At 44.2% G+C, this 24834-nt stretch overlaps 1 protein-coding gene across 1 annotated transcript in view; it reads right to left on the bottom strand.

Annotated features, from left to right (window-relative positions):
• vav3 (vav guanine nucleotide exchange factor 3) overlaps positions 1–15536 on the bottom strand; it is a 118393-nt gene extending 102857 nt beyond the window's left edge. Inside the window, exon 1 of the mRNA XM_008280216.1 lies at positions 15140–15536. Within this exon, the coding sequence (XP_008278438.1) occupies positions 15140–15346 (207 nt within the window). The 5' untranslated portion in view covers positions 15347–15536. The remainder of the gene's footprint in view (positions 1–15139) is intronic.
• Between the last annotated feature and the right edge of the window lie 9298 nt (positions 15537–24834).

Raw genomic sequence — 24834 nt, 5'->3', positions numbered from 1 at the left:
AAATAGAAATAATTTGTAAACAATTAAATTGTCAAGTTTTAAATTAATTATTTTATTTATCTTAATTTTATTGGTAAACACTAAAATAGTGATCACCTAAAAACAATATTAGTTTTATTCATTTTACTAACTTTAACGGCATTTTTTACAGTGTTAAAAAAAAAAAGGTGCGTTTAGACATTTTTTACAGCGTAGCCGCGAGTTAGGAGCGAGTTCTCGCGAGTTCTCGCGAGACTTCCCGTGAGCGGCAGAAGCCGCTTCGCCTCGGGGGAGATGAGCTGATAAAAGTTCCAGAAGGTGATAATTTGGTCGAAAACAGACGCAGAAATTAAACTGTTAAGAAATAAGAGCGAGATGAGAGCCGTGCAGAAGCTTCTAGAATCGCCAGAGGTGCCAGTGTCGTTCGTGGTTAATTATGCTTCACACATCTGGGTAAGCTAATTCGTTAGCTTGTTTTCTGTTAGCATGAAGGTGTTTAGCTGTGTAGCATTACTTTGTTTCTGTTTATGGATATTAAGTGTATTTGATGCTTAAAGTGTTCATTTCATAGTAATATTTACCATGTTTGTCAGGTAAATGAATGAATCACTCATCCTTAGTGCTTAACTGAGTAGTTGTTTTGATGTTCATGTTGGACTTATCTGTCTTCATGTAGATGAATGCAGCAGTTTTCATAAAGGATCAGGTTTGCAGCTAACATGGAGATTTATATTGGTGAATGAAGCACCGTAAGCTGATGTGGTATTACTTTGCTTTTTGGCTAATATTTGTGTTGACATTTGCAGACACATTTGGTTAGAATGAATTAACTCTTAACAGAATTTAACAATCTGATGGTGTAGCTGAAGAGTACCACATATTTATCAGTGTGCTAAATATGTGTAAGCAGTACGTATTTAATTGTTGATGCTGTGATTTATAATGTGGTACAACAAGGAGACAAATGTTAAACTTAAGAGAAATGAGATGAAAAAGGACAAAGACTATAAGCCTGTTTGTCCATGCAGGTCAGGTCTTTTTGTGGAGTGAGAAGATCCGTGAAGGACTTCCATTGGTTCCAGTAGATGGCGAGCCTCCCAGCGTGATCTCCAGAACCTGCACAGCCCCTTGAACAGCGGATGGTCTAGTGGTAGGACTTTGCCAGTCTCCTGGACTGATTACACCTCGAACAGACACACCTACAGAGTGCACTTGTGACAACTCTTCACAGTTTAAATGTGAATGACTTTATCCTACTAACAGGTCATGTATACATCTGATCAGCCCCGACTTACTTGACACTAACTTTGTATTTAACTCAAAACAGTGGAGCGACCGAAGGAAAGAGACAACTGAAACAAACGCCTTTGAAAGGACAAATTCAGAAAGTGGACATTTTTATTTTATTTTATTGTGGGTACAGTTGTTGTGTTCATGTTAAAGTTGCAGCTATCGCAAACATTTGCACTTACTGACTTATAGCTAGCTCCTCCTGAACCTAGAGTGAGATGTACAGTCATGACTCGGTAATCCGACACTAAATGTAAAACCTTCTTTTATGTCGGATAGCAAGGCTGTCGGATTGTCAAGACGGAGGTCGAGATACGAGGAGGGCTTGATGCTGGAAGGCTCATTTGTTGTTAATATTTATTGTTTATAGTTGTTATATTAACTAATGTATTGTTAGAACACTACGCATCGCTGGATTTCACACCTAATTGAGCGGTGCGATTGTGCACGTTCTGGCCAACACTGAGCACGCTCGCTGCGTGTGACGTCGTCGTGTCCTCTTCTGCGCATGCGGGACACTTTTGGGTCGTATGAAGTTCACACAGCAGATCACATACAAGTCGCATTGAACTGGAAACGTGAAGGAAGTCACAAAGAAATCCTCATTGAGCATCAAGTCCTGCAGTGTGAACGTAGCCAATCTGTGGGATTGTTCAGTCAGATAATACGCCGTCATCCTGATTGGTGACATTAAATGTCATGTTGGAGTCACAATCCAAGGCTGTCGCTATGCTAAGGCTGTTTTTAATGGGTTCTGTCCGTTTTTCCTAAAAACCTGTCGGATAGCAGGTTTAGGATTGTTAAGGGTCGGATTATCAAGTGTACTTACCCAGGAGTGGGTTATAGTCCTATTGATGCACACAAACCAACCTGTGTTATTGAGTGATGCAAATCCTGAGCAAAACCTGCCGTTTCGAGCATGTAGACTGCTAAGTCAAAGGTTGTAGACTGTTAAGTCAAAGGTTGTTGTTTCCCGTACTGAAGGGGATTTTGAAAACGGTAGCGCACAGAGAATGGAAGAGGAGAAAGCGGAAACACCAGGGTTATAACCAAAGTCTGCATCCTGTGACTTCACTTCTTAAGTGATTTGTTAAACATTTTTCCTCTGAGTTCATGGTCTCAATCACTAGTTTCAAATCAACACAGTATGATAATCAAAATAGGCAACAAAGCAGCTGTTTAGGGCGTGGCTTTCCTTGTGATTGACAAGTCACCATATACATGGATGCACATAGCATGCTAGAGTGTTTATAGGATTTTTGGAACCTTTTAGACTTTTTGTCTTGTACATCTAGATCAAAATCTACTCTTTTGTAATGGAATGGATAAATTAACTCATATAGATCTAGTTCATGTTGTAAATAAATGCCAACTTTTAATGACAATACTATGATTAACGGTGTTCCCTGAATTCACGACACCACTGACTATACGTTGTCCTGCTCAGTACATATCTTATTCATAACCCCTTGTCAAACCCGCCTGTTTATGTTGTGCATTGATGGGAAAAAAATAGCACCTGACTCCAAAAAAAAAACAGTATTTGTTGGGTTCTATTTATAACCCTGCTATTCAAAAATGTTCTGTACCACATCTGAGGCAAACAGAACCAACAGTGTACCTATTTCTGTCTCCCAGTGAATTCAGCAAACAACTCCATTGTGCAAAATAAGGAATTAAGGGCAGATTAAGCTGTGACATCTCTGCAGGAAGCTCCGAACGCACTGAGTCAGTTTGGATGAAAATGCATAGTTTATACAAGACCGGTATATGGGGAGGGGAGCTTAAAATCCCACCAGCGCGCTTCATTCCCAAGACCAACCAAGTGGAATATAAAAAATTCCTGTAAGACAAGCTATCTCGCTGCCGCGTTTTTGATATGAACCAGGTCGTGCTCTGTATCCTCAACAAGTATCCAGCCTCTGCTTATGTATTCCTTCATACGAGTCAAAGCTCCATAGCAACAAGCTGGAGCCTTTTATGGCCCCTGCGCGTATTGTGGTGCTTAATGAAATCCTATTCTAGAAATATGCAGCGCGAGTCAGCCCGACAGAGTGCGGCCATCTCGCTGCTTCAACCTTGTCGAGCATCAATTAATGGCAATATAATGGATGCATCTCCAGCAGAGGGAATGAAGGAATAATGTGGTCAGAAGTCCTCCATCAGCCCGTCCATCTTGTGACAGCACTGTGAGAACATAAATGAGAGAACCATGTAATGTATGGGCGATATATTAATGCCCGTCACGCTTTAGCCACTTGTCTTGCTGTGGCTACAGTGAACTTTCCCCACTGTGGGATCAATAAAGTTATCTTTGTCTTGCACCTGAGATCGTGTGAGAACGACGCCATGTGATGTGATCTGCAGAGCTCCTTTGTGAAGACTCTTTAAGCTGTAACCCGTGGGTGGCATATCACAATCCGAGCCATCAGGTCACATCCATGTCACGCTGGAGCTTTTGTCAGCTGTGTAACCAGGAAATGGGAGGTGGAAGAGAGGCGAAGGTCTGCTGACGCTGACGAAAACGCCGCTCCTTCCCTCCCCTCTCCACTGAGTGAGGACGAGGGCCACACGCTCATCATCTCACTTATCTTAATAGAATATTGCCAAAAAAGACGTGATCAGCAGCTCCAGAAATACACTGTGGTGACGGATTTTGTAGTTCCTCCTGTCTGGTTTATAAGTAAAAACCCACAGACTCTCGGTTTGCAGCAGCACGTGACTGAAAAACACTTATGTTGCATGCAGACTGTCGTTCCACTCACTTTTTCCAGTCAGTCATGACTGTGAATATCCTCCGCTAGTTAGTGACAAGCTCTTTGTCACCTCTTTATCTGATCACATTTCCGGTAACTGACTTTTCTGTTTGTTCAGGAGTTTGGCTCATCGGTCGCCTCCCGTTTTAGGTGAGCAGAGGATTTGGCATGAGAGTCATCCGTGTGTCCAGGAGATACCGCAGCTGTGTTTGGGGCTCCTGCTAATCCCTCCATTCAGCGTGTGAAGTAAATGTGGGCGACAAGCATTGTGGTATCAGCGAGAGACAAAATGAGATTTTTTTTTCTTCCCTAGAAAAACAGTTGCAGCTTCACTGCTCATTCTATATCAGCAATGGAAAAAATTACTGCGCGCAGTGTGAAAGGGGTAATTCGTGGTGGCAAACCCACTGACAATCACCTCCTTAGTCTGCAGTTCCTTTGAGCTTTATGGAGCATTTTAGCATCTTGCAGCTAGCTGTTTTGGTTTTACAGCCTGCAGCGTTGCTGTTTTGGGTTCACTTCTCTCATCAACCTAAATTCCAGATGCAGCAGGAGGCTGTTTTTGGCTCAGATGCTCGGAGAAGCCCACTATGTGCTGCCTTCATAGCAGCAGACGGCAGATAAAGCAAGGAGCTAGCAGATGAACGTATTGGAGCAGCTAAAGAGGTGGATGTTTGGAGTTAGTGGAGACCAAGGCAGAGCTGAACAGAGAGGTAGTATTGGTCTTAATCTGTCGGATGGTCAGAAACAATCCCAAATGACAGACAAGTCATTCAGTGTCTGCTCGATGTGTGAACAGGCAATTCAAGTTTGCCATATCAACTTAAAAAAGTGATACGATATGTCGGTGTTAAAGTGGTTTGTGTCAGAAAAGGAAATTATGTCACTGAGCCAAATGTCAGAAAACAGAGGTTCCAGGAGGTTAGTGGTCCAGGCAACACATCAGTTCAAAACAAAGAAGACTTGTTTTTACATTTTGGATTTTTGCCGACTAGTTGAACCAAATGTATGAAGTTCAGAGGTGCTGCTTCCAGCCACCTCCGCCGTGGCCTTCTGTTTAATGTACAGCTATCACAGGGGTGTCATTTCTGCCGTCTAATTCTCTGCCAGACAGCAAATAAGCTTATTTCCCTTAAAATCTAAGCATTTCTGTAAATTCTAGACAAAAAAAACTAAAGCCTAATGTCTACAAAGTCCATTTCTTGTTTTTGTCTGTTTGCAGCAGACTAGCTGCTCTGTCTTCTAACAAACGCCAGAATCATTGGAAATAACCCAGAAGTTGTTTGCCACGTCGCCCAAGCACACCTCTGTTCACGCTGAAGCACAACAACAGCAGGTTTTTGTTCACAAAGTCATCTCACAGCATTACCATACGTAAAGGTTAATAACAAACTGCACGATCAGCTGTACTGTCACGTAACACGAATCACAGGAAGCATTGACAGTGACAGAAAGCTGTCCTCCTCCTCTTCATGTTTCTGTTCCACACCGTTCTGAAAAGCTCTGATTTCCCCGTCCGCACTACAAGGCCTGATTTTCATTCTGAAGACGTCTGACAAAGGCGTACAGCAAAGCTCCTCGTGTTGTTCTGCTTCTTTCTTATAATGACAATAAGGCAATCAGGGGAAACCCTGTACCTCCCCCACAACACCAGTACGTGTCTCACAAACCATTTTCCATTAAGTCCTGGTTTTAACCCCGGTGACCCCCACATATACACAACATTTACTCCATCCCCCACTAGATAAGGGAATTGAATTAGTGCTACTGCCTGAGATATGAACCCTCTTGGCTGTGGCGGCGCAGGTCAAGTAGATTCAGCTCAACAGTGTGTGACCGACTCAAAAGGAGGATTAAAAGGAGCAAAGGGGTTGTGAGGAGCGCAGAGCTGAACGTCATATAAACTGTGCCGAGCACTAAATAAAATGTACACCCTGAATGAGCAAACACTGAAGCGTGAATGGTGAGCAGACAGCATCCCTCCTCCTCCTCCTCCTCCTCCTCCTCGACCTGATTGGCTACCTCTTGGAAGATTGTGTTAAGAAAGTGTGAACAACGCTCGGCTGTGTCGCCCGGTCAGCTGCTGTCCGACCCGTGTGTGCGTCTCGGTGCCCATTCAGGTGTGCAGTTTGACTGATGAGCTATTTTTAAACATGCACTGTAAAAAAATCTATATATACATTTCGTCAAAACATATTCAGCGTTTCTACAAATCTTCATGTGGAGTAAATTGAAGCATCTCGAGAAACGGTAAAATTCTACATATGAGCCGACCTCTCCCTCGTCCTCGTCCGGTGAACGTGCTGTAACAGGCGGGTGTAGCTAGAGCCGAGCAATTCATCAAAATATCATCCCGGAGCTGCAATTAAAGCAAAATGTGTCACAGCTTCACCATTATAAATGAAGCACTGTGGCGCTACGGAGATGACCCCTCATGTTCTCCAGACATAAGGAAACATGCCTGTCTGGTACAAACTGCAGCAGAAATCCCATCATCATTTTTATACTCTCTTCAGCGCTACGTCTAAATTGCAGTGTCGGTCAAAACAACCCCACCAGGGGCTTTTTGCATACTGTTCACACCTATGTGGAGTCACGCCTATACCTTCTGCAGGGGTCTCTACTATTTCCCTCTCTGTCTCCATTACACAAATACGGTTTTTCCAGCAGACAGCAGCCATCCATCACCTCCACCGTTCAGCCCAGGACGTCTCACGCAGACCTGTCCCTGCTGGAAGAGGCTCAATAATCTCCTGAAGTGCAGATAGCGCTATCTATATCCATTCTGCATCCACATACTTGCACAAACGTGTATGTGTCATCTACGCTAACCATATATGTGCGTCTCCATTCATTTGTATTTAGTCGGTATTCTGTGCAGGCTTTAGCGAGTCCTAATATTAGCTTTCTGCAGAGCTTGATACGGTACTATCCATCTCTCCTGGCTCCAGGTTTCCACTACAGTGAATCCTGACGGTAAAATGCTGCAGACACAGTGCTGCTGGCTATAACCGTGGTTGGTGGTTGGTATCATCTAGATAGATATATATATAACTCCTGACTGCTCTCTGTCTTTCAGATTGCATCTTGACATTTCCATCAAGCTAAGAAAAGAGGGCACGAGAGCAGTTATCATTTATTAATGCCGCTCTTTAAAATGCTCAAAATTACACTGCATGCTCCGACGTGAGGAAGCTCCTGACAACCAAATGTCACTTATGATGATGATGATTTGTTTGCCGGTAAAGACAAAAGACAGTATTGACTTTCTCGAGGCTTTCAGAGCACTCAACGGTGATTAACTGAAGCGTCCGCGCCAGAACCGAATAACAGAATAAACATCGATTGCGAGTACATTCTCCACCACCGAATACCTCCTAATAAAATCAGGATATACATTATCTTTACTTTAATGTGTAGCGCAGCGTTTGCCTTTACTGGTTGGCTGTGGTTCGGGCTTGTTACCTTGGTGATGGAACAAAAGGTCAGCCGGCGCCGTGCACGCGCAACTCGGCCTTTGCAAATATCCGCGTCCGTGTCACGGGACATAAAGCCACGCACGAATACGCTCGTCATCGCGATGACACGGCGGAACAAACCGGCCGCGTTACGACTGCGCTGGAAACGGGAGTCCTGCTCCGACGCGGCACGCACGGCTGCAGTAATGCGGTGTTTACGCTATGACAGGTGCAATCCTTTCTTCAGAATGAATCAACGAGGGGCAGCCGAGCAACTCAGGGGTAGTCATCACGGGACTCACGAGCACACTGCATACTAATAGCACGCAATTTGTAGCATGCACGGGATTAGTATGCAGATTTGGTAGGTTAAAGGTGTGAGCATGCATTAAATATAGATGAGAATTGTGTGAAGTCTGTGAAATCCAACCAGGAATTGTTATTGTTCACATCACAAGACAGTTTCTGTACAAGATGATGGACCGAACGTAGTGCACATTTTTAACAATTTTATGATTCTGAAAAGCAAGATAGCTAAATTAGAAGGCGAAGAGGGTCACATCCACTCAAGTTTATTGTCATGTTGCTGTACATACACAGTCGTACAGGCAAGATGAGAGAGCGTTTCTTCAGGATCTAGTAACTTAAAGCAACTTAAGTAAAGAAGTGTTTGCATGTGGTGATGGTTAACAAAAACAGAAACGTTGTCAGCGGATGTTTTTATAGATTTATGTGTATGACTATGCATTATATATTGAACTCCATCTCTTTTCTTGGCAATCCTGCTGCTTCTCATTACAGGAGGAGTGCAGATAACGGCAATAAAATCAGAGCGATTAACTAGCTGGAGCAAGCTAGAATTAGGGCTGTTATAAAAAGCTAACTACTGATATCAAGGAGTAAAGGTCCATTCTCACTGCACTTTATAATTCATAGCATGTAATCGCACGAAAATTAAAAACTACTGCAGCCAATGAGGCCGCTGCTATTGGACATGTTGGATATCAAAATCTGGAGATCTACTGCTCAGTGCATCAGCCATTCAGTGCAGCTGTTTGAATTCCAACCTGCAGTCACATCTACTACATAGTAAACTGCAAAATCATCACGCTGAAATGTAGTGCAGCTACAGGAGCTGCAAACCACATCAGTTGACGTAGACCACCTTCCACTGCAGCCTGTCTCCCTGTTGCAAGAAGAAGAAACGTTAGCTGATTGCTAATGTCATTTTCTTACCCATTGGGGCGAGCGTAGCACTCCTCAGACGCCTCAATCGTGCAGGAGCCTTTCTCCTCTTATGCCTGAGCAGCAGCAATTACTATTAAAACATCTACAGGAGCCATATTTGAGACTCCAGTTGCTGAGTAGCTCACTCGTAAAACATCTGCTGTTACAGTAGGGCGACAACACACATTGCTATTTCAATGTACTCGACTGCTTCAAATGGGTAATTCACAGTTTTTACGCTGAAGATCAGTAAGTAATAACAGCTGCAGTCCGCTTCGTGCTTGTGTACCAGATAGAATAACGGCAAAATGTGTTGTAATCACAGTTACATGAGCACAGATTTGTGTTTATAAAGTTGTATTTCAATGTCCGTGACACAGCGTAATCATCCGACGGTAGCAGCTTTGTGTTTTCTATGATCTGGTGGCGTTTCTTTGTGGAAAAGACAGAAATAGGGATATATGACACATAGTTATGCAGCAGTGGTACATCCCAGTAGCTTGTATATTTTATCTACAACAAGTATTTTGGAGAAGTTGTCGTATCTCAGCGGCCCTTAATTGCAATAAACAGCAACAACTTGCATCATGTCGCGTAACAATAGCATCTCTGCTCTGAATCTAAATGCAGAGGCCAACTACTGGACTCTGCAGACTTCCTTACAGTAGTTGCTGGTATGCATCTAACAGCTGGAGTTAGAACAGATCAAGGTCGGCTTCTCAAACAGTCCGAATATCAAATAGTCTGGTTTACTTCTGACTTCCCAAACACTGAATATTCTGCCCATCTGTGCCGATAATCTAACCGCTACTTTATCAGCAGTAAAATAAAAATATCCCGGCAGCTGTGATAGAGGTCGTGACTCAGGCTGACTCAAACCGCTATGCAGCAACTGATTTGACTAAAGCTGATAAACTCTGACTCTAATGTGACATTTCACCGTCCTGATATGAAGATGTGCCGTGCTTTCATTTCCTGATCGGTTCCGTCTTTATGACTCTGTCGCTCTGGAGAAGCTCATGTGGATCCTGCTGCTGTCTGATTCTGCAGGTGTTTAATAAACTCAGAGGAAGTACTCCTGCAAACAGCTGGAAGCAAAAAAAACTGAGCTCAAAACCCAGATTACATTTATTATCAGTGAGTCTCTTTAATTTGACTCATTGTAGTCTCTGTCTGCATCAGAATAAAGTTGTTTTTGTGAACGTTACCTACTGTGATGGATGTAGAATTGTGGGCTTTATGGAGCAATATTGGTGCTGGAAAAGGCGTTCATATATACACGAGGTCAGAAAAGTTCCAGGATGGTGTCACACAAGATATATTTCAAACCAGCACGTCTACAAACAGATCCTGCCGCGTTTACTTCATTCAGAGAAGAGGCAGAGTTGTGGCAGGACCAGTCGTGGCTGCTTCACAACGCCCTGAGCATCCCACAGTTCCTGGCTGAGAAGAACATCTCCATCCTACTCACCCCACCTGGCTCCGTGGGATTGTTTCCTCTTCCCCAAGCTCAAGGGGGTCATCAAGGGGACCCGTTTAGAAGATGTGAACGACATCAAGATGGCTGGGGAAGTGTGTTAGACTCCAGGGGGGTTACTTCAAAGGGGAAAACTAGTTTGGATTTGAAATATATCTTCTGTGACGCCAGTCCTGGAACCTTTCTGACACATACAGTTCAAATCTCTACAGATTAGCATCACAGAGAAACCAAAAGTCTCTGATGTGAATATGTGATGGCCAAGTGTTCACACATCAGTTTATGTGGTTCACTCTTCTGCTTTTCTATCAGCTACCGTGCATTTCCATTACAGGAACATTCCCACAATAAGTTTTACTGCTCTGTAATTACGCTGTAAAACCTGATATGAACCCTAAAGTTCTCAGACAAACTTTACATGCTTACATTCGGGACATTACATTTCATACCGTCACACAAGCTGTTATGCAGACGCAGCTCCAGTTTCCTCAGCCTATATGAGTCGCTTCACCAAAAATAAAATTAAAACATTCTCCTCTTTTGTGTGCGTCTCATTCTCCCACACTACCTCCATCTAACTTTAGTCGCAAGCCTCGGCGCCTTTGAAGCCCGCTGCATGGAGTGCTCGCTGTGTGAAACCGGCTTTTCTCTTCTTTGTTTAACATCACAGAACTTTGGTCTCAGTTTGATAAAATATACATATGCACCATGTATAATGTATAACGGTATTCTCTAAGTATACTGTGAGTACGAATGTAATACAGCTGTCAAGGTCTCTGAGAGTCAAAGTCAGGTCAGCCAGAATAACACGCTGCCTGCATACCTGTCAAATAGCAGAATATGGAGCGGTTGTTTCATTTATGGAAGAAATGCAGCATCTTTTGAGCGGTTTTAAAGTTTAGGGCTTGTTGTATGTGGCCTGGCTCGACAATGTTCTGCATTTAAACAGATAACTAGTTCATAAATTGGTTAATTAAGCCTTCAGTCGGTTGGGAATCTTGTTTTCCTGTGTAACGACGTGTCGCCAAGACTTCTGCTGCTTGATCCTCGTTAAAATTAGACCTGACTTTTACTCACAGCGCGTCTTTCTCTCACTTTCACTTTTCACGAATGAAGAACAGGCCCAGAAATCTTTGAAGCTGCGAAGAGCAAAGTGGGATGTTTTGTTTTGGGGTTTTTTTTGCTGTGCGGAGAGAGAGACTCTACATTGTGTCTGACATCTCGCCGCTTTGGTCGGAGCTCGATCGAGGGCATGTTTAGTTTCACTTCCTTCCTCGACTCCGTTTCCTGATTTCCTGTGCATGTCGAGGCCCTCGGCTGGTCTGCGCGAGAGGCTCTCGGCAGCTGGTCGGTTCGCGTTCTCACCCTGAACCCGCGGCCCGTAATCCCGTGTCACGGAAAACAAGGCAACAGTAGGCTTAGCGAGTTCGGGGGCGCCGGGGCAAATTTCAGGATTTCAATTTCAATCAAATTATATATTTATATACTTTTAAACCCCGCAACAGGCTGTTTATTTTTCACATTTAAGGAGCTGTTTATGTGACTCGTTGGTTGCCCTTTGCCCCAGTGGGCGTTCTGTCACATTACTTAGCCTTTATAGCAGCATTGCACCAGAAACAGCCATAGCGAGCAGCTGAACGCCGCCGCCGCCGCCGCCGCCACCAACTAAACCGAGCATGGTTTGGAAGACATCTGCAGTTTTCTTAGCAGAAACAGATTCAGCAGAACACCGAACATTTCAAGACACAGATGGATAAAAAGACTGCATGTTTGACCGCACGCTCCGCTCGCTGCACCATGACAAGCCATCCATAGTTCCTCCTCAAGCTAAACCCCCTGATTTCCACTGAGCGAGACCAAAAACAACCGCCGATTATGTGGTGTTTTCTCTGGTAGGAAAGCAAAATGCTGCATTTGCTGCGGTCGAACTGTGTCTAGACTGTGTAATTAGTTCATTGCGGCCCTGTAAAAATCCGATCAAAGAGGGTGAAAATTTTGCTAGACGCTGATCCTGAGCCCATAACTGAAAAAATTTGAGTTCTTTGTTTTAAAGCGTCCCTGCAAACCTTGTAAATGTACGCGGTCGAATCATCCGCTACCGGCTCATGGCACCGACATCCTTCTTTATCTCGGGCTTGAGAGAACGGCACAGATCAGCTCATTTCATCAGTAAATAGACGGATCCCTCCTGCTTCACCTGGTTATTTCTAAGTAGTTTTTTGGTCTCTTTGTTGCCTTCGCGTGATCCATTTCTCAACAGAACCCACTCCCTCCAGCCCACACAAATCATCCAAACACAATTAATGTTGCAGAACAAGAAGCCGGCCGTCCCGATGCCAGCATCCCACATGTGAACTCTCCAGAGCTTCGGATGCATTGTACTTTAATTAAGCAGCCAACCCCGGCTCGGCGGGCTCGCCCTGCAGGTCCCTTTATGTCCTCTGAGATGCCTCTATGGAGGCCAAACAGACTCTTTGTAGCTCTGTCCTTTCACCGCCTTTGTCTTTCCATCTCATAGGTCCCACGGGTGAGGCCACAGCGGCGTCCCATGTGTTATTATTGGCCAATGACAAAGTAGCTGCCACGGTCCTCATGAATTATGCAGGGAGAAAGGGAAGCAACTCCACCCTCAGTTATGTAAATTTAACTTGGAGGAGACAGAGGGAAGAAAGTTGCTGGGGGGGGTCCTGACGCCTGTGTTTTTACTAGAGATGTGCACGTTGGGGAGCTTATAACAGAGAGCATGAATGGGTGTGAAAGGGAAAGCTGTGAGTCATGATCTACTGACACACATATACAGTCCCAGTTAAGTTTCAGAACAAATGCACAATATTCAGAGTGCTCCTTTGTTATAGGAGAACATTTTACCACGAATTTAAAGAGGAACTGAAACTTTAATCAGGTCATAAAAGCTGTAACGTGCATTGTTTAGTAGGTTTCTTTCTTTAGAAATCCTGTGGCCAATAAGATTTAATGCACTTTACAGCTTTGCAATGAACAAAAACAATCTGTGGATGGTTTGGATGAGCAGATACAATCACAACGGTTAATCAGGCAAACAAATGAGCGCCATCTCCAAACCTTCAGCTCCAAAAAACATGTTAAAGCGCTGCAGAAACCAGCACCAAAAGCAGCGCTTGTGCACATTATATGCTCACATATACGTGAACTGGCGAATGCATTTAGTAAATGTGTGGGAGCGTGCCTACTACTAATGTGCCTCTGAACGTAGCTTCATCACTGGCGTGGTGTGAGTAAGCCACCCAGCCATGCATAAAGCAAAGTCTGCCTATAAATAACCCAGTCTGGGCCGGGCCAGGCCAGACCAGGCCAGGTGCTGAGCGTAAGCATGGTTCATCACCCCTCTGCGCATGGGACTTCTGTTGTATGTCAATATGCCACAGCTGACAGAAAGCTCTAAACTACTGCCGGCTCCGTATTAGCAGTGATGTCGGTTCGAGCAGCAAATGGACTGACAGGCTCCTCTTTCAGCCCCAATCTAGTTTTCACTGAAATCTCCGAGTAAACGGATCCTCACACGGCTGATTCTCATTCCCCCTGATGACATTAAAATCCTATATGCTTTTTTAAATCGTCCACTTGACCTGCGCGCTCAAATCGAACGGCGGATGCCCAATTCGATTGTGAACGAACAGTAAATGCATATGATATTGACGGTGACACTGAGTGCTTTTTTTTTTTCCAGGAAACGGCCTTAATCCAGCTCTCCATCCAGTACATCATAGTGCTCGTATTCATAGCTAATCACCTGATTTGCATTAGATGGGCATCCATTACAGGTAATACACTGCAGTCTGTGTGCGGTGCGGTCTAATACACCGACAGCAGATCTGCAGACTCGGTAGGTGAGTGTCTACCTCACTGTGTGCTGTCACCAGGCCAGACGCTCAGATTCACTGTTGTGTTATGAAGGCGAATATTAATCTGGTCCAGGCTCAGGCTGTCCTGTTACTGAGACAGATGGTATCTGACAAACAGGAGCCACGTGGCCACAGATCTCTATCTATCTATCTATTAAAGAACAAACCAGAAAAGCAACCACAGATCATCATAATTGCCTTTGTTTCCTCTCATTGCCAGCCAATCTAAACAAATAGCTTATTTACTTGATTTCTGGATAAAATGCATTGAATAAAATCACCTTATCAGTAGTCTTTACGGCAAATCTTTTCAAATAAACCGATTTATCTCATTAGTACAGTCCACAACAAAGCCGGGTCACCACTTAGGGCTTATGTATATCCATCACCCACAGAGGGCACATATCTGGAGCTCTGTACACACTGTTTACTGTTGACTAACATGGTCTAATAGCAGGCTAGTAATCACTATAAGTAACCTGTGCGAGTAAGCCAAGTAAAACAAGCAGAAAAAGTGAGAATTTGGTCATTGTCTCTCAGAGTTTAACTTTTGTGCAGCGCCCAAGTCCGCCCCAGTTAATGCCAACCAAACTCTGTTTATTTTTTCGGTCATTTTGCGTGCCTCGGCCAACTGTCAACGTGCTCGTGTAACAACACAATAATCCTGACTGTATCATAATGGAAAAGAGCACACGTTTCCTTCGGTGTGCATTTGGCACACAAACACAGACTGGAATGAATCAAATTTCAACCAAAACGACTCGTTGACTCCGTGTTTGTGCCGCTTATCGACACCAACTAGCACACAGCGGCTGCGGAGGCGAGCGGCGTAACCAAGCTTTTAGAAAGTTGAAATTTTCCTGAAACCATTTCATAAAACGTTGATTAAATCACGCCGACTTTTACTTACAGCTGTTTTGATTTAGGTACAATTCAGTTAAGTTCTTGTAGGAACGCCACTGCTGCCGGGGAGGAGTGACGCTTTAAACCGGCGTAATTCTCACGGAGTCTGGCTGCGCTCTCTCCCAAGTTGTAGTTTGGCGACGCAGCCTGGAACAGAGCGTTTCTTACCTGTGACATTTGCGGTCGGAGGTTGATCTCCTTCAGGTTGATGGACTGGGGTCGCAGGTTGTTGAGCAGGTGGCACAGGAGGACTCCATCCCGGAGGGTCTGCGCCAGGTCGAATACCTGCGCGGACTCCCATGTAACCCGGTGGCTCGCTGGAAGCACCTTGCAGTTGATCAGCCACAGCGCGCACTGCCTCCAGTACTCCATCATTATTCTCACTTTGAGCTTTGAGAGATTTCTTTTTTTTCTTTTCCGGAAAATAAAAACTGCTGTCGGTTCGCCCCTTAGACAGTATCCATGCTTACATCCGTGGAGAGTAGAAGCCGGTGGAAACACAAGTGGAGCCGTGCGGAGGAGCAGCTGGAGATGCGGCTCGGAGGATGACAGTCCGGTGGAGTGAGGCTGTGGATGGAGCGCACCCTGCACTCTTCCTCCCTCTCTCTCTCTCTCTCTCTCTCTGTCTCTCTTCCCTCCCCCTCACCCAGTTCCTCACCTCTTCCGCTCGCTCCCCACACAACTGTATGAAATGACGGTGCACCAAACAACTGAAACAGAAAGCGGCGCACACTGGAGAGACGTTAACATGCATGTCTTATTTAACTTTAACCAACAACATGCCTGCATTTAAATACAGCTTTGGTGATAGGGCAGGTCTGGAAATGATTAAACAGACTGAATAGGTGTATCTCTCTGACATACAGTCCCTCTTTCATGCCTTTAAACACGATTGCATTTCACTTCCTGCTAAATATAATGATATTTAAGCTGGTTGTGGTCATTGGTTTGTGACTCATAAACCCTCCGGATCTCCTATTGCACCCTCATTTGATATCATGAAGTGAGGTGGAGGGTATAGTTTCAGTCTACTTATAGTAAAATCCAATAATATACGACATGATCGAGCTTATCAATAGACTCAGTTTGTATGTGATTGCTTTGTGTTTTATATAAAAGGCTGCACTTGCTTGTTCGAGGATGTTTTAAACAGAGCTCGTAACTTTTAGGAGTGAATCATCACTTTGGCTCATGCTGATGTTTAATATGCTGAAGACGCACTCAATCCCCTAGAGGCGTGTTAGGAGTTAAAGACTCCCACCGGCGTAAATCAGATGCTTTACCTTGTTAACATGACCATATGGTGTTTTTGACGCAGTCACTGTTACGGCTGAGCGGTTCCACCTTGAACCTGCAGTTTACTGACGACAGGCTCGAAAAGATTCTGACTTCTGGGGTTTCATTTGAGGAATCCGTCCCGTCAGCTTCCAAGGTGGGACTTTCTGTTTCATTATTCGTCCTCAGGCTTGGTTTTCGATTCCGACATATATGAGCGAATTCCTCTAGAGTAGTTTTGCCCTGTCAGAGCGGAGTTGTAGAGGAGCTGGTGTGCTGGAGCTGCAGCAAGTAGGGCGGAGGACTTGGAGAGGAAGGCAGGGACTTCAATAGTCTATGCATTCTAAATTAAGCAGCTGTAGAGTTACGTCTATGTTATACTTACTGTGTCCTTGAGTCTGCAAGGATGTGCATGGTGTCGATTTTGTCATTTCACCAGAGCGTGCAAACCCCCTCTACAAAATGTGTGTCCATGCAGACAGTCTGCACAACAACCACACTGCAGGGCCAGTACTGCACATGCTTGCCAGTAGCGTTAAACACAGTAGATACACCGTACACTCTTCCAAGTGGACTCCTGCAGACAACAAAAGCAGCACAATAGCAACCACTACGTATCCGTGGGTGTCTGCAGCTGTTTGTGTGCTTCCACAAGGGAGTATTATCAAGGCTTAAAGGAGTAAAGCGATTATTTTCATGGAAAAAAACACTTAAATATGTCACTTGAAGTAATAAAGGAGAGATTTTAGGGTGTAATCAATGAGCAAAGATGCACAGTCATAACTCGATAATCCGACACTAAATGTGAAACCTTCTTCTATGTCGGATATCAAGGCTGTCGGATTGTCAGGACGGAGGTTGAGATACAAGGAGGGCTTGATGCTGGAAGGCTCATTAGTTGTTAATATTTATTGTCCATAGTTGTTATAATAACTAGTAGGGCTGGTCCCAATAGCACGTTCTGATCTCTGGATATTCAGGCCCAATTAATGATGAACATACGCGTATTCCCCCCCCCCGGGGCAGCGCTCCGACGGGGTGGAAGTGTCCAGAACACACAGGAAGTACTTGGCTGCTGATGCTAGTTTAGTTAGCGCTCACACTTCTGTTTCCTTCACCGGCGCCACCGCTATCATCCATGTTTACTTCCATAAACACTGAGCACGCTCGCTGCGTGTGACGTCGTCGTGTCCTCTTCTGCGCATGCGGGACACTTTTGGGTCGTATGAAGTTCACACAGCAGATCACATACAAGTCGCATTGAACTGGAAACGTGAAGGAAGTCACAAAGAAATCTTCATTTAGCATCAAGTCCTGCAGTGTGAACGTAGCCAATCTGTGGGATTGTTCAGTCAGATAATACGCCGTTGTCCTGATTGGTGACATTAAATGTCATGTTGGAGTCACAATCCAAGGCTGTCGCTATGTTAAGGCTGTTTTTATGGGTTCTGTTTCTGATTGTTGAGGGTCGGATTATCAAGTCACAACTGTATTTTAATAACGACGCTGTTGCTAACGTGTTGTTGTGTAATGATGGTGCTTCAGCTGTAATCCTGTTCCTTCTGCACACTTACAAATAACCGCCCTGTATTGTGATTTGCATTTTTATTTGGTTTGCACTGGAGTTATGTGTCTATTAAAATCATTTCCGGTTTCAATCCACTACCTGCATTGTTTCCTCTGTTTTGGAAAATGTACTTCTGTTTTTAGTACTTCCAGACGTAGAAATACAAATGTGACATTTAGATTTTTGTCCAGCGTCTAACAAAGAGGCGAACAAACCGATCATCTGTATTGTAATAATCATAAATAAATGAGCTTTTATGATTCATGGTTAATGTTTTTTTTATACTGCCTCAAGAAAGAGGGAAATACATGTTAAAACATACTATTTCTCATAAGTGGGAAGCATTAACATTTCTTGCGCATTCATCTTGCAAATGCATGAACCTGCTTATCATGCCACTGAGAGCATGATTGGCATGACTGAGCCAATATATGGTCCAACTGAAGCCGGGTTTATCTTTTATTGCCTCTTGTGTGACTAAAATGAAGAAAGTGTCCTCAGATTGTGCTGTGTGCTGACTGCTCCGGTTAGACTTATAGGCATCAAATTAAATGTTTTAAATTGCTCGGTAATGGAAATGGAAATGATGTGGGGCATTACAGAATGTGTAAGCAGCCTTTTCATCTTCACCACATGCTAGATTATCGCGCGGCCCCGTAGTTTGCGCCTATAAACACCGAATCCGGCGGTGAATGAGTAATTCTCTGTCATTGTCGAGTTGCTCTTTAAACTGGGACTGACGAACCGGAGCTACGAAATGAGAGCAAAGCAGGCAGCTTCCAGGGATGAATGTGAAGCACCTGCAATACAAACTAGGCTGACGCGAGCTTTTATTGATCCCTGTTGTGCTATTAGAACAACAAGCAACAAGCTGCAGAAATACTGTAGAGGAGAATAAACATGTGAAGAAGTTCATATCAGAACAATGTAGTGCTGCAGGAGGATGTGATATAAATAGAGAGCTCTGCCTTCACTGTAGAAATGTATGGATTGCATGACAGAGACAGGAATGTGAGAGACATCCAATATGTGAAAAACCCCTAAGAAGTAAGTGCTGGTAATCACATTAACAGCGAGGCTGCTCTTACAGTACGTGCAGCAGCGATGGCAGATTAGAAGAGAAGAACTGCACACCTTCCAGATTAATTTCATTTCCAATAAGATCTCCAGACGTCAAGACCCTGGATGAAAAAAACAAAAAAAACAAGGCTGTGTGCAGAATGTGTGCTCTGCTGAGTGCATTTCCATACAATGTCTGAACACATGGGCCTGTGCAAACAATGCTGTGAAGATTAGTCTCCAGCATTTTGCAGTTGTAAACACTTCTGTGATCCTGAATTCTTCACTCTCCCTCTCCCCCATCTCGGCTCCTCATCTCCACTCCTGCTCTCCATGTTTGTGCAGAGGATTTGGATGGATATCAGAGCGGGAACGCCAGTCTCCTCTTCCGACGATCCACATCTCGTCGAGATAAAGACTAATGAAAAACGGAGGCAGGTTGCAGTTCAGCTGTGAGCATCCAGCTTTGTCTTCCACAGGCTGAGCGCTGGATGCCATGGCTGGCATTCTGCGGATGACGGGAGAGGTGGCTGTAGTGGCCGGATGCTGGCGCACTCCTCAGCACCCGTCTCCTATTTCAACTTCCTCTCCCAAACTGGACGGCCATGCATCCTGACAATTATCAGCATTCCTCTGATTAGTGCTGCACAGCGACGGAACGAAAACACACACACACACTGTATCGTCCAAGTGTTGTACCAAATGCTGCTTCAGTCTTTATCGCACAAGACATGCATTAATTGTTCAGCTGAAATTGCATTAAGAGCGCGCTGCCAAAACCCAGCGATCCGAACAGCTCACGATGCATCTGCACGAAATGTTACTGTCTTCAATTTTCCATCAGTGCACAGACCAACGGTTTGCCTATTTCTGGGTTATTTCACCTGGAATACGACCAGAAATGAAAGGTAATGACTAACCATGTGAGCCTCCAGGAAACAGCATGATTATTTGTGGGCACATATGGCAGACGTGATGCGGCTGCCAGGCTTTTTTCGTCACTGTCACAGCACATAATTAAAGTCAACAATCAAATACCAACTATAATGTTCTTTGAGTGCTTGAATATGAACAAAAACCAAGATTGTGGCGTAACAGAAAAAAGGAAGATAGAAGATCTGACACAAGAAGCCTACAGTCACCTCTAAGTAACAGATGTGTGTGCATTTTTGGCCTACTTCCATGTATGTGGAGTGTTTTATCAACCTCAAATATGCACATTTTCTCCAGACAGCCAGGCCTACGCTCAAGCTACATTAGTACAACTGAAATCCTAATAAACAGACGTGGTTACGATCAATCAGAACTAAATCTGGAGACTGGATTGCATGTGGGCTTGTGGTTTGGTGCCTTTTCAGTCGCTGTTTGACTTTATGTATGCTACAAAACTACTTGGTTAGGTTCAGGAAACACTGTTTGGGTAAAATACACCCACAGAAATGCCAAACACAAAGTCCTGCAATAAATACCTCTAAAAACCAACAGAAGGCATGTCACAGTGCACAAAATATCACATTTCGTGCTGAGGAGCAGTGTAGCTTTATTGTAAGACTGGGTGTCAGCTGTTCCTAAAGATTTTTAATTGTTCCTTGCATTGCAGGTTAGAGAATAGGAATGTCAAAAACTGCAGTTCCTCAAATGACCACTTGAGGCTGACCCCAAAACAAGTCAGTCCCCATTGACCGCTATGTTAAACTGTCCAACTTCTGCAGCAGAATAAACAAGTTTACCACCTGGTACAGAAAAAAGAAGAAGTTTTTGGTCTCTACAGCTAATTTCCCCATTCAGAATAACTGTACAAATTTTTGTTTTTGTTTTTTTTTAAATTTATAACTCACTCATTTAAATTATATGAAGGCTTAAGTTAATGTGTGGCCACTTTTAGTTACTCATGGGTGCCATCACAAGACACAACACGACCAAGAGACGTTTTGATGATCCTCCTCCGCTCCTCTCATGCTCCATCCTTTTGCTCATATTTGAATTAGCGGAAGATGGCAAGAACTGGAGCCAGCACACTGAGCTTCAAAGCTGCTCTTCAGGAAACACATGGGTGACGTTATGGAGATTTGTCCATTTATTTAATGGACAAGGCACATAACACAATTAAAGAGCTTTTATTTTAGCATAACTTTTCAAGTAATGGCCAATTGGCCAAGGCCGAGCCACCATCATGGGAGAGACCGGACATCCCCGATGAGCTGGAGGAAGAGGAGATGCAGGGCAGGAGTGAAGCGTCTGGAGAAGAGGAGACGCCACAAGCCGTCCGTCCGTCCATCATCATGGGAAATGTGAGGCCTCTCCCTAACGGATGGAGGAGCTAACGGCTAACAGCTAACAGTGCTGACCCGGCTGCAGTGGGACTATTGGGAGTGCAGCGACATGTTCACGGAGTCATGGCTGAACGAACTCACTCCGGACTCGCTCATAACTTTGGACAGATTTCACCTGGTCAGAGCGGACCGGAGTTGGAGGGAGAGTGGTGAGAAGAAAGGCGTGGGACTCGCCATGTATGTGAATGAGAGATGGTGTAATGCTAGCACGTTAGCGTTAAAGAGCGGCGCTGCACGAAGGATGTTGACCTGCTGGCGGTTGGTTTGCGGCCGTTTTACCTGCCGAGGGAGTTTTCGCACGTCCTGGCGGTTACAGTTTACATCCTCCCCTCGGCTGATGCTGCTGAACTCATCCATAGTTCAGTGTCCCAGCTGCAAACATCACACCCTCAGTCTCTGATCATCATCTCAGGAGACTTTGATCATACATCACTCTCTACCACTGTCCCCACATTCAGCTAGAATGTGGACGGCCCACCCGGAGACGGTGGAATCTTGGACCTGCTGTGTGGACACCAGGATGCATATGGCTGAATTATTATTTTCTTGTACTTTCTATATTTCTGGATGCGACTGTGGCATGTAAAATTCCCCCAATGGATAAATAACAGTATTATATTCTATTCTATTTTCACTATATAATTCCTTTTACTTTCTTGTTTAGATGAAGGGGGCAGTCCTCCATCGCTGCCACTAGTTAGTCTTTAGCTCAAAGCACTGTTGCTTGTTCATTCCTTTTGCTGGTCACATATCTGCCTGTGCCAACCTTAAATGCACCTCAGCATTGTGTTCAGGTCAGCATTCGTGGCCTTCAATTACACATTGCTACTTTGCAAGTTTTGGCATCAAATAACCGAGTGGCATCCCCTCCACTCCCCACTGTCCTGCCAGATGACCAAAGCCCCCAAAGCTCAGCAGCCCCGCGAACATGCAGCCATCGCCACATTGTCCACACTCCATCGATACCGCCCCGCAGTTCTGCCAGACTGTAATTTATAGAGCTTTACCCTGCTCATTGTGTCACTTGATCTGGTGACGGCGTCTGATCTATTTGTGCAGCTCTTTCATCCGCTCTGTGAAGGGCATGTTATCTCGCTGCCGGAGGAGGCAAACACACTCCATTTCCTGCAGATTTGCCTGATGAAGATTTATCCCTGAGCTGTACCCGACTTAATATATTTACACAAATTGAAGAGTCACGTGTTCCTGTTAACCAATCCTTATTTGAAGTCTGTTTTCTTGTGAATTTTCTCTACGTGCAACTGGAAACGCAACACTTTGTATTCGTCAATGCAAAGCAGCTCTTCATAAATAAAGGGAAATTTCAGTGAATAGATTTGCATGCTACGATTTTGGTACAGTTACTGACAATACCTTCAGTATCTCTCCACAATGACATCTGAGAACGTAACCTAGAGGTCACTGTGAAGGCGACCATAGCGGCTTTTGTTCATTGTTTTCTAACTGCTATTGATTGTCTGACCCGAGCCGTAGCACTCTATTTTGGTGTTTTAGAAGGCCAGAGGAGAAATCAATGGTCTGGGATACCCATGAGAGGCCTGGGATAAGTGGCGAGGGGCCAGGCCTTGCAGGGTTTCATCAGAGTTGCAGCAGTGGAGAGGATCAGCTGGGAACTGTCAGGGCGGAGGCAATGGAGTGGAAGATATACAGCGAGAGAGAGCATGACAAATCAAAATGACAAAGAGAGTCTATGAAAGTCATTTCAGCATATAGTAATTCACCCTCTGGTGTTAGAGTCGAGTTCGTTAAGTGCAAATTAACCTATAAATGAATGGTTCGTCCCTTTTAGGAATTTATAGAAAATATTAGTAGTTTTATTAAAAGTGTCTTGAGTGTAAGCACATGTGGACAGACTCTACATGACAGGCCAGGCTCAGTAGTGAGGAGTGTTAAGTCTGCAGAGAGGCTCAGAAATCACATCTAATGTCTTCAGCCTCTAACAGCGTCTGCAGCAGCGTTTTATTCACGTGTGTCAAAAAGCAAAATGAAACTCAAGCTGGCTTAAATCAATAGAATAAAGCACAGCTAGATTTGCCTTCTTTTGAAGTATCCAGTTCACTAACTTTCACTTTTTATGTTTGGGTTTAAACTATTGACTGTAGCAGCCGTCTGTGACATCATCCGTAGATTGTGAAGATCAGGAGTCTTGGCAGTTCAACCTAACTCTTGACTATTGCAGGAATAGAGCGTCTGGCTGAGACAGATTATGAACTGTCCTATGACCCACCTGTCACCCAAAGTGGCCACGCCTTTAATGCAGAACTTTAATTGTTAACTTCTATAGAAATCTTTTCCCCGTACAGTTTTCATGATCAGGGAAATTAGTTATGGAGACCAAAACCATCTTTTGTACCGGGCCATAAACACGTTTATTTCTGCTTTAAAGTTAGTCATTTTAACATGAGGGTCTATGGGGATTGACTCACCTTTAAAACCGGCCTCTAGTGGCCGTTTGAGGCGCTGCAGCTTTTAGCACTAGCCGATAGTGAAATATTTTGACAGTTATTGGATGGATTGTCGTGAAATTTTGAACCAACGTTCATGGTCTCCAGATGGTGATTCTTGGGCTTTTATTTTATCTCCGTTAGCAGATCAAAGTTTTCTTCAATTAAAAGAGGGAAACTTAACATTGACAAAGACATTCATGTCATGTTTGGGTGGAACAACACAGACATACTGATACGTCCATCCCAACATTTCTGTTTGATTCTAATGATAAAAGTTTAGCATCTAAACTCAGTCACTGGGGATAAATGTGGATTTCATCATTANTGGGGATAAATGTGGATTTCATCATTAACAGGGGACACAGTAGGAAGTAAATTTGCTACCACCAGGAGCTAGCCCATATCATTTTTTATTTTGTTTTATGTACTTTATTGATTGTCTTTTGACATATCCCAGCTTGTTAGGAAGCTGGGGTCAGAGTGCAGGGTCACTACAGCGCCTCCACAGCAGACAGGGCAGCTTGGCTTTTGTTCTAACTCGAAATGACTGATGCCAAGTGTTTTATTTTTGTGTTAAGCCCGAGCAGTATTTTACCAGATCAGGAGAAGACTTGTGCTGTGACATTCAAAGTGGAATAAAGGACATAATGGCATAAATAAATTCTGTATCCATACTTTATATGACTCAGTACCTAGATTTTAAAATAATGTCTTAGCTGTCAAACGTCTGCTTCATTGTTCCTAGAAAATATCTCCCAGTGGTTTTGGTGATTCCCTGAGTTTTCCTCGAGGACCACCGTGAGTGAACGATCTCCATGACTACAGGATGGACCGTATTATAATTAAGTCTCCAGCCATTCGCGCACCCCTCAGGATGAACTTTGGCAACGTTGGACTTCCGTTTATCTCCATCAGGAGGATAACATGTCAGATTGTCCAGTATTTTGGTTTATGACCAAGTAACTGCAGAACTAATGACATTACAATGAGCCTCAGCTGGACAAATCCCCTTTTCTGAATGCTAGTGATGCTTCTTTGATTGCTGTGTGTTATCGGTGCGGTCCAGTTCTGGCCTTGGGTGCTCTGCAAAGATGGTTTTTGCGATTGGTCTGTGCTTATCAGCCATACGTACAGTACCCTCCCTTTTTTCTGAAAACTGAC

The sequence above is a fragment of the Stegastes partitus genome, unplaced genomic scaffold, assembly GCF_000690725.1.
Source record: "Stegastes partitus isolate 25-593 unplaced genomic scaffold, Stegastes_partitus-1.0.2 Scaffold186, whole genome shotgun sequence".
NCBI classification, from domain to species: Eukaryota; Metazoa; Chordata; class Actinopteri; family Pomacentridae; genus Stegastes; species Stegastes partitus.
Note: the sequence above shows the minus strand (reverse complement) of the source record. Positions and strands in the feature narration are given on the sequence as shown.